The sequence below is a fragment of the Lepisma saccharinum genome, unplaced genomic scaffold (assembly GCF_977018435.1).
Source record: "Lepisma saccharinum unplaced genomic scaffold, izLepSacc3.1 HAP1_SCAFFOLD_10, whole genome shotgun sequence".
Lineage (NCBI taxonomy): Eukaryota > Metazoa > Arthropoda > Insecta > Zygentoma > Lepismatidae > Lepisma > Lepisma saccharinum.
The window spans coordinates 146,329-157,700 of NW_028142895.1; the positions used below are offsets into that span (position 1 = coordinate 146,329).

Below are 11,372 nucleotides of genomic sequence, written 5' to 3' on the forward strand. Positions count from 1 at the left end.
TTCGCATGTCTGATGTTAACGCTCTTTCAAAGTTTGCTGGAGAGATTAATACTGTCTCTGCTGAGAGGTATTTAAAAGAGCTAATAACATACCTGGATCTAATGAATGTCCTTATGATTTTTAGATTGAAGTTATTGCCCTCTCTTATGGTAGGAAAGGCTAAGGCGTGGTTTTTTGCAAATGAGAAGAAGTGGAAGACTTTTGAACACTTTTGTGCTGCCTTTAGAAAACAATATGCCTCTGCTGATGCCAAGCAAAGGGAAATGCAGACGCTGAGAAACAAACGGTATTCGAGGAGCTGTGGCCTCTCACTTGAAGAATATTGCTGGGACACATATGGTTCTTATTGTAATCTTGTGGATAGTGTTGACCAAAGCGAAGCACTGAACTTGGTTATTAGTCAACTTCCGCTGCGAGTGCGTCAGTTGGTACTTACTCGCGATCCACGCAACATGGATCAACTTACCAGCTTCTTGGGAAGATATGAAGCCTCGGAACAACTTGAGAGATGGAGGAGAGAAAATCCGAGATTCGAGGACAGAAGAGCCAACCAAGCTAGAGTTAGGCAATTGACGTTCTCCAGTAATCAACCCAATTCAGCAAAGATGCCTGCAGGTAACGGAAGATCTGATAATGAGAACTTCAGTGGTAGCGCTCGACAAAGTAACAATCCTTCAGGAGAAGAAAATAGAAGCGGGTTCTACAGAAGAAGGAACTGCGAGGGATTACAGCGATCTTCTGGAGAAGAAAGAAGAACGCCATTCCGAAGAAGAAGTTCGTATGGTAATAATAATTTCTCCCCACATCGCTATAACCGGTATAGAGGTAACTACAATTGGAGGAGGAAAGAAAGTGCTACACAGACGGAAGATTTCGATAGTGGAGAAACTAGTGTTAAACAATTAGATGTTACCACTTGGAATACATCTGCCCCGTCCTACACTCCAAGAAACTGAGAAGCAGTTGTTTAATTCAGTGGATGGCCCTAGAGTTTTGAAAAAGAAAATTTACTCCATTTTCATTTTGTTAATTTTCTTTTTGTTTGTGGGAGGATGCCATGATACGCACCCACTTATTGTATCATTTTAAGTGTTTGATATGTTTAAAATGTTAATTGTCAATTATGACGTAATTTGTTTTGTTCAATTGGGTAGTCTTTTATGGTTATGGACTAACCTTAAAACATTTGATTGTAAGTTGTTAGGAGAGAGAGATATTATGGATGTTTCTGGAATAATGGAAGTGATTTTGGAAATGTGAATGTGATAATTTGTGTAGTGAAGAACAATTATGAATTTAATACAATTTTGTTTCTAATAAGGAGTTTAATTGCGAGTGCAAGTTGGTAATGTTTACGTAAGCATATCCTTATCTGATTTCCCACAACCTGAGGGCTTCATAGTAGGCTGATAAGTCTCAGGCTCGCCGTCGAGGAATAACAGTAAGTTGATCCATTGAGACTAAACCGGGGAACGTAGCACGTTCTCGTAAACTCTGATCTGATCTGCTCCCTCAGTGGGATAATAAACCTTTTCGAGCAGGCCTCATCTCCAAGAAGCTATCAACTCGGGGCAAGCCCCGACACCTAACGATATGTTGGGTGCGATGAGCCAAGGCAAATGGATAATAAACATTTTCCTGCTCCCATAAAAATGGGCAATAGTTAGGCTGGAGAGTTCAATGAACAAACCTATCTCTAAGTACGCACTGGTAATGATCAGGCTGGAAAGTTTATACGAACTCTCAGTTACTCAAACCCAAAGCTTTTATAGGAGCCTGGTTTTCAGTGGAAGTTCCCCTCGCAAACCTGGAATTTTCCATACAACGGTTTCTTTTAAATAAAGTTATTCCCCAACTGGGTAGCTTAGCATAGGGAAATCTAATATTCAGCCACGCAAATGCACAATGTTTGAATTCAGATAGAAAACACATTAATTGACACATATATATAATTACTGGGAAAGAAGGATATAAAATTTGGAGTAGCAAAATGGCAACACTGGATACAAGCCTCGAAGACAAGATGGTGCGTGCCAACTGCCAATAGAAGAGGACGACAATTTTCAGTTCTTTTTCTCTCACGGACAACATTATGTTAAACAATAAAAAAAACAGTAAGGATCAATTAAATCTTTACAACCTTTGTAATTTCAAAAACTATATGCAGAATGGTGAGCATTGGATTTTACATCTATCAATATTTTTTACATACTCGAGAATGCTGTCTAGTTTTTGAAATGTTCTTGGAAGTGAATGCAACGTTCTGGATAAATAAGGAAGAACATCAGGCAGAAAACTATAAACGCTTTGAGAATGTGTTGTGCTAAATGTTGGAAATTAATTTTACCAGCTGATCCTCTGACTTCACGAAAGCTGGTGTGAGGTCCGTAATATCTCGAAGGTCCAGATTCCACTTTGGAAAATACGTATCAATTTGACGATGTGGAAGTTCCTTCCATTGTTGGCATGATTCACTTTTGTGTACTTGCTTCTGGTAAGGAAGTAAGAAGAATCACATTACAGAAAAACGCAAGTACCAGAAAAGCCGGAATTAGTTGTTCCAAGGCGAAGAGTCGAAGTTGCGTAATGTACGTGAGAGAAAAAGAACTGTGAAAATTGTCGTCTTCTTCTATTGGCATGAACCGCTTTTTCTTCGGGGTTTCCAGCCAGCGTTGCCATTTTGCGTTGTCTACTTTTTATTTCCTTCTTCTTTTTTATTCTGAAAAGTATTTCGTGAACTTTGAAAATTGTCGTCTTCCTAATTGGCTCCCACCGTCTTTTCTCCTAGGTTTCTAGCCAGCGTTACCATTTTACTACTCCCAGTTTTTATATCCTCCTCCTTTTTGTATTCTGAAAAGTATTCCGTGAACTGTGAAAGTGTCATTATCATTCCATGAAGATTCGCCATTAAGTTTCCTGTTTTTGCAACTCAAGGAAACAGCGATTACAGGCCTGATTTCAAAGTAATTTGTGACGTTTCGAGGAAGCCATGATGTCAATTTCTGTACACCTCGATGATTGCTGTGGTTTGCATTGTTGCTCGTTTTGCAGTGACACCTAGTTGTTAACATTTCAACATGGATGTCAGGTTCTTGCAAATTGCAGTTCGCCAAAGAATCACGCGTTCCTTCCTGGAATCATTTTTCATTGTGTAGCGATTCAGGGGCCTTGAAAACATTAAGTATAATGTTGCATAATACGTTGCAATTGATTTTCGGTGGTGTACAAAGCAGGTGAATAACAGTGAGTCGATAATGTGTAGTGAGTGTCTATTGATTGACAATGTTATGACGTCGATGTACGACATGGCCGTCCTTTATTATTTTTAAATTAGATAAAAACAAAAATCTTATTATTTTGATGTTCCACAACAGAAATAATGTTCAGTTCTAGCAGTAATCAGAACGAAATTTCATGTTTTCATACTCTACCACTTAATCCAGGGAATCCACACGTTTTCAAAATTTCAACAATGACATTTTTATGTGAGAGTAGTGACGGGGCTAGAGGGAGGGAGGCAAGGGGGATGGAAGCCCCCGGATCGACCAATTCGAACCTCTTCTATCCCACAGAAAACAAAATACACTTCATAAGTAAATGTCCTTTCAGTCCCATAGTCCCAATATTCATTTTTTAATTCATATAGAATAGAAATATTATGTAATGTACATCGAAAATAAATAACGACAATGTTGTACGCCATCTGCCTCCCTTTACCTGATATACTTTTGGGGCTCGAGCCCACCCTGGACATTTTTCGTGGCCTTTCAAGTGGGAAATTAAATATTGTGACCCTAATTTCACAAGAGAATAATTAACATTCACTGATATTACGCGTGAACTTTCTGATTCCGCCGTCAACATGATTTGTTTAGGTGTGTTGATGACAGGGTTCCACTAATCTAAGTCACAAAGATGGGAAATTTCGGGCATTGTTAGGATTTTGTGCGAAGGGAGAGGCCTAAATCATCATGCCCATAGCTGCAGTGAGAAGACATCCTACTCCTACCATCTTATCCAAACTAAAGCGATAACAACTTGTAGTGAGCAGATAAAGAAGATGTGTCAGAGATACATACATGAATCTCAATAGTTTATCATACTCCGGGTGCTCATGCATTTATTTATCATTTTTTTAAAATTCTGGGTGTATTCACCCCTCCTTGCTCCCTACATCAGTATTCATGCCCCTTTCAAAATGATGTTTAGCCCCCCTTCCCGAAAAAATCGAGAAACAAGCTGTGACATTCACGAGCCGAAACGAGATTGGGCTTTTGTTTTAAGCCCACTTAATGCACAGAAAAACCCTTTGATTACGAACCGAAACGAGACTTAGCCATATCTCGTCTCGGTAGCAACCCTACACTTATTGTACAGTCGTAGAAAGAAATACTTTCTCCATAATCACGGGCGTATATTCTACGCTAGGCTACCTGCGAAGCCCGAAGCTCAAACACTAAAATGTAGGGAAAAAATCAATTTTTCAAATCTGCATAATTAATTTCAATATGAAATGGATCAAGAGCAATAACAATAGTAATTATTATTATTACTATTTTGTGATTCTTGATTTGAAGTTTAATCCCACAACATGCCTGAGAATTTTTTTCAGTATTTTTTTTTTCAATTTGAACACTACAGGATGGCGAAATAGCTCACATGTTGACCTCAACATACGCCACTGCCCATGATACTACTCGTATTAAGGTTCTATGGGGGAAATATTTTCTTCCATGACTGTACATCCTCCTGTTTCCATCCAGACACTTTTTCAGCATCATTTACATAATTTATTAAGTAGAATTTCAAGCCAGAATTCCCCATGTCGTTTGAACATGCACGTCACATGGTGCGACTACCATCTCAATACTTAATCTCACTTATTTACCTTGTGACGTAATACACCATAGATTCCCGTGAATATTTTACGAAAATGAACCTGGAAAACACAAGCTATGACGCACATTTTGGTAGACAAAGATGGATGCTTGCCGTTTGAATCTTCACGCATGCGTTATGTATTCAGAAGAACATCTGGTAACGACTGTTTGTCATGCGGGCACAGAGCACTGAATACCTCCTTTTCCCGAAGCGACTATTTCGTCGAGGTCCTTTGGAAATTGTAATGGCTGTAAGGTGTGTTTTTGTCACACCTAGCTCTGACGTCATTGCGTTATTTCCGTCGATGTAGAACACAATGGGTACAGACCTTAATACATGTTCAATGTCAAGAATTTCCAGACACACCTATCAACCAAAGAGAACGTGACTTAATCTATGTATGGTTCTTTTGTATCGCTGGATGAGACGTCATATCTAGACTGAACATTTATTATATGCACTAAAAGACAGCAAAGCATGTCGTAAAAACCTTAACAATATGCATTAAAATATGCAAAATATAAAAACATGATAGAAATAGCAATTAGGAATACAACTCTACTAAAATAGATCAGTCGTTGTCGACCTCCGTGGCTGAGTGGTTAGCACAGCGTGGCTGTCTGACTACCATGCGAGAGACCCTGGATTTTTTCCCACCTGTTCAAGCGGCTCCGTCGCCCACCCAGCGTCGTATAAAGTTGGAGAGGTGGGGAAAGGCGACCAGGGACGTGGTGCTGATCACATCACCATTTTCGCTTTTACTCTACTAAAATTGTATGGAATATGAAGAACAAGCACAGCGCGCTACGACAACAGGGGTCCCGGTGTTCGAATTTCAGCCTGTACACGGGAATCCTTTCTGAGTGTGATTTCATCATATGATCACTCATCCTCATCTTCACGATTAGCCAAAAGTGGTAGAAAAGCGAAGTAAAATAAACTAAATCAATCAATCAAGCCTTAGAGAAGACACAATATGTAAAGTTATCAATTTTTAATCAAAACAAAATGCGCCTTTGGCTTTGGGGAGGATGGGAACCTCTGCACATAAAAAAAATGAAATATGCCTTTCTAATAAAAAAAAAAACATACATTCGCATATTCTCGGTCTAGTCATATGATTCATAGTGGCATGTAATCTAAAATAAATTGGTTGTTTTCTTTCTCTTCCTAACACGAAGGCTTGGAAAATGTCTTAATGAGCTTTATTTAAATCTTTTATTGCCGTAAACAAAGTGACTAGCAAATCTAAATAATTCATGTCGTTTTATGTTAGCTTCTGGGAAGTCTTCATTTTAGAAACTTTCAAATCTTTTCATTTATTTTCATTTAGATACTAGTTACGATATAATGACAAGTCACTGTTGATCAATTGCTGTCTCTCACACACTGTAGAATCCAGCTACTTTCCTCCGGGGGGGAGGGGATTCAAACTTCACAGGGGGGATGCAATGGACGTCAAATTAATTTACCAATAAGACAATACTAATATTTATAAATTGCTCCTTGCTTCTGATATGTAATTAAATTAAGTATAATTAGGTATAATTAACTATCATTTTAAGAATGAAATTATGAGAATGAATAAAATAATATAGTATGCAATAATTTGCATTTACAGCAAACTAAGGCGTCTAGGCTTTCTACAGCATTCTGTGGATGACGTCATCAATGACACTTTCTGTATTCTTCTTCTTCTTCGTTCCTCTGGCCCTATCAACCGCATGTTGATTTTGGCCAACTGATCTGATTGTCTCCATCCTATCTCTTAATTTAGCAGTTAGAAAAACGGATGATAATCGAAATTAGTTTATTATTTTAACTTTTAATTATAAAGACTAAATCAGCGTTTATTACTACGAAAAAAACACAATAATTACGTTTTACGATAAATTAAAATGAATGAAAGCAAAAGTGAACAGTGTTGCCAAATTTCTTAGATATTGTCGAAAGCTCTGCAGGTTACTGAAATTTCCGGGCATGACTTTTTAATTTCCGGGTGGAAAATAATGGTTCAACTGGTTCGTTACGATACCTATCGATGACTCAGAAACTATTAGACATACAAAGATGAAATTTGCTGAACTGAAAAAAGTTCTTCAGAATTATCTTTTTGTGACATAAAAAATCTGTCAGTACGCACGGTATCTACATGGACGTTGAGACCTAACTTTAAGGAGGGGGGGGGGGGCAAAATCGAATTTGGGCTTAACTTGGGGGGGGGGAAGGGGCTGAATCAAACCAGAGACTTGACTTTTAGGTGGGGGGCAGAATCCAACTTGGAACTTAACTTGGGGGAACAGAATGAAACTTGGTACTTAACTGGGGGCAGTGGCGTGCCCAAGGGGGGTTATAACCCCCATTTTGGTCCAGTGTTCCTATAAAAAGAACGTTAAAGGTAGGAAAACATGACAAAATGAGGACTGACTACCAAAAAAAAAGTATACGTAACCCCTCCCTTTCGAAAATCCTGGGCACGCCACTGACTGGGGGGCAGAATAGAACTTGGGACTTAACTGGGGGACAGAATCAAAATTGGCACTTATATGGGGGGGGGAGAATTAATAAGTTTTCCATCCCATAAAAAAAGCGCCCAGAACTATTTTGCTGAATAATTTACATTTGCACAATCATAAGAAAATTGTAACGACCCTGCGTGGTCGCCACATTTAACGATCCTGCGTGGTCGCAATATCATATTTTGTTAAGAAGGTATGGATGAAAAATGCATGCTAAATGTTTAAAGGTGTTAACGGATCCACCTCTACGGTTATTAGTTTCGCTTATTATTATTTGACCCTGCGTGGTCGCTGTATTCTGTAAATGTTGACGGGTCCACCTCTAGGTTTATTAACTTCGCTCATTATTAGACCCTGCGTGGTCGTTGTATTTGGTAAATGTTATCATTTATTGTCGTTTACACTGTTCAACTCGATGTTTAGGATTGCAGAGTCCTGCGAGGCTCATTATTAATTGTATTGTCTGATTGCACACAGTTTTAGTTTATATTGACACGTGCAACTAGTAATTTTCCCACTAGTGTTTTCTTAATGTTACTTCTTGGATGTTTCTCAGTACGAAGGTTGCAATATGTAAAAAAATGAGTTAGCAACGCGTACTTGTAGTTACTATTTTCACCACCCATGCGCCACCGCGAGTATAAAGCCAGCGCAGCGAAGCCCGGAATTCAGTTGGCTTTCTGGTCGGCTCCCGATAAGATCTCTCTTACCAACGGACCTGGAAGAAGGATAACTCCGCTCTTGCGAGAGTCCAAGCATCCTTAAGAAGGAAGGAAGGAAGGAAGTTGCACTACGCTCTTGCGAGAGGCCAAGCACCCAAGAGAAGTTGTCCTCCGCCTGCGGGCGAGAGAAGCCGCACTCCGCCTTCCAGCGAGAGAGGTTGAACTCTGCCTTTGGCAAGAGAACCCACTCCACTTTCGAGTGAGAGATACCCCACTCCGCTTATTGGCGAGAGAGAACAACTCCACTTTAGAGTGAGAGGACCCGCTCCGCTTGCTGCGAGAGGTTTCCTTCCCCTATCAACCTGCGGCACCCCGCCAGGGTAGTGTGGCGTTGGGTTTCCAGACAACCTACTCTCTCTTTCAGGGGAACCCGTGACGACTGCGGCGACCAGGCCCTAAATAAAATTAGGTCCCCATACTCCCCATTGGCGCCTCACTGCGAGGAATGAGTTGGATGTTCCCTGCTCCCCCCTTATCTCTTCGAGTCTAAAGGTGGTAGTGGTAAATGCACGTGAGTGGTAAGGGTAAGGGTCAAGACACGTGTGTAAGTGTGCTAACGGACATCCTTGTGATAGGATTATAATAAACTGTTACATCTATATATAAACCTGGTTTAGTCTTTCCTTACACCCTGCAAGCCCTGAGATATTTCTGAGACTTTGTACTACGACTGAATCAGTTAGCACATATGGGTAAACTTTTGCCGACCACCCAACTGCAGTGTTTAGCGTGTTGAACGCAGCCAGTACCAGTACTCCTGCGCCGTGGTGCTGAGCACTGCGTGGGTGGACGTTGCAAAATACACTTCAATAATTCGCTACTCAGGTACCAACAGGTTAACAAAAGTATGATAAACTTTTAAATTTAGTAGCCTGAAAATTTGGGGGAGGAGCAAGTGAATATGCGGAGAGCCAGTACAAAGGATATACCACGAAACTATCCGGATAATGCATACATTTAAGCGCTTCTGATATCCGGCCATTTCGGATAAATCTGGATATAGGACAATCAGAATATCCGGATAATCGGATATTCGAAATCCAGATAGAAAATTATCCGATATCAGGATATAATTTTATATAGATTTGGTCATCAATAAATTAAACCATTGCCGGCCTACTTGTTAGAGTGGTTATCATATCACCCTATGACGCCAGAGGCCCCGGGTTCGAATCCCTGTCTTGGCGTGAGTGTTTTTTGTATGTATCTTCATCAATTTCATCATATCACCACTCATTCTCATCTTTGCGATTAGCCAAAAGTGGCAGAAATGCGATGTACAATAAACCAAATCAATCAATTCAACCCAATGAATGACTGAATCAATCAATAAATTAAACCAAATCAATCAATTCAACCAAATGAATGACTGAATCAATCAATAAATTAAACCAAATCAATCAATTCAACCAAATGAATGAATGAATGAATCAATCAATAAATCAAATCAAATCAATGAATCAAAAATAATTAAATTCAACCAAATCAATCGATCAATGAATTAAGCTGGATATTCCCAATTGATACAACAATCTTGAATTTGTAATATTTTAATTTATCTATTTCCTTCTTACAACATCGCCGATTGGTTCTTTGGCTGCTTCTGACGTCGTGCTGTTTCCCATGGCAACTTCCTTTGCGCTTTCCCGCCTTTTGGTGGAATTGAGCTCGTACTCGCAGATGAAGAATTCCCTCGTGGAGCACTCGGCAGCCTCGTAGGCGTAGCTCCTGCTGGACAGGCTGTAGGCGAGCTTCAGGCACCGCCCGCTGCCTCTGATGTCCGGGTCGCCCTTGTTCGGTTTGTCCGGGCTCACTGGCCGAGCGCTGTTGGCCCACATCCACAGGAGTCCCGGGTTCAGTCCTCCGGTCCAGAAATCGTTGCCTGGAAGAAGAGTGTTTTAAAACAAATAGCCACGCTTATACAATCAAAATTGAGGTTTTTGCACTACTAATGGAGGACACTCCGGTATAGTTGGTATACTTTAGCCCAGGGGTTTTGAAAATTTAACTGTCGTGTCTCCCTTCTGCTGCCTAAATCGGCAAGCACCTCCCCTCAATAATAGTAGATAAATACATGCAACATTAAGAGACCAACACAATATCTCTACATGAGTTTATATACTATATTATATACTATTGGTACACACACAAGTAATGAAAAAGAGCCTCCCCTTCGATACCCGGTGGAGATACGTAGTGGTTCGTATCCCACTTTAAACTGTAGGTCGAGTCCCGATTGCTGTGCATAATGTGGACTTAGAACACCAAATCAACCAACTAACAAGTAATGAAAATATAATGTATGTGCTTAATGCAAATAGTGTACAATTTCTAAATGTTTATAATATGGTGTTATTTCATTCAGCAATACGATATTCATGAGATACAAGGATATATACAGACAGTATGAAAATATGGATAATAGATGTTAAAAACAGGCATACATCAATGTTTGGATTCAGTGACGGCGATTAGGGGAGCAGTTGCCCCCACTTTTGCCCCCACACTGTGCTAAACCTTATCTACAAAGTGGAACTGTCTTCTCCCCAGTTTTGGCACCTCTTACCGATGTTTGAACCCAATCGGATTTGGATTTATTTTTCTGTAGTCCTGTTTCATCTAACAACGTGCTCAATGTACAGTGGGATCCACGAGTTTTACCGTGCAAATTGTCCATGACTATTTTCATTAATTTTTCTCTTACCTCCTATGTGTTTTAAGCGATGGATTTTTAGGTATGCTGGTGTAGAAGTTGTTAGTAGCTTGTTTTGAGTTTTCTTTTAATTCTTGAAGCTCTTATTGGATCAAATAAAATGCACGAACATGCTGATGGACAATTTGCAAGGTAATACTCCAATGGCTTCATCATTAATCTTTTTCTTGCAAAGCAGCAAGTTCCGTTTGAATGATTGATTGAGTTGCTTTATTTTACTTTGTTTCTTGCGCCACTTTTGGCTAATTTGCGAAGATAGGGATGAGTGATGATATGATGAAATTGATGAATGGACATTCACAAACATCCATGCCCAGGCCAGGAAGTTCCCTTTGATGAAAGCTAAACCTTATCTGAGAGGTGCAGGATTTCCTTGGGGGAATCATTCTACATACGAGGGTGAGCCAAAAAGTATCTGCACTTCTGTTGTAATTTTCCTTAGGTTTTCCATACTGATTTCTTTGCGGGTATATCAATGGAGTGTTTATTTGTCATTGACGTAGTGTATATTTGACCTTCACAATCTTTTCTTGTGTT

General features: G+C 39.8%; 1 protein-coding gene across 1 annotated transcript; it reads right to left on the reverse strand.

The window, feature by feature from the left end:
• Positions 1-9,671: 9,671 nt before the first annotated feature.
• LOC145982252 (uncharacterized) lies at positions 9,672-10,000 on the reverse strand. The gene has a single exon (XM_083115829.1). It carries the CDS (start codon positions 9,958-9,960, stop codon positions 9,682-9,684), a length of 279 nt encoding a protein of 92 aa, XP_082971955.1. The 5' UTR covers positions 9,961-10,000; the 3' UTR covers positions 9,672-9,681.
• Between the last annotated feature and the right edge of the window lie 1,372 nt (positions 10,001-11,372).

What these genes read in the sequence shown, in the direction of transcription:
- LOC145982252 (XM_083115829.1), bottom strand. Translation starts at nt 9,960, where the DNA reads ATGTGGGCCAACAGCGCTCGGCCAGTGAGCCCGGACAAACCGAACAAG.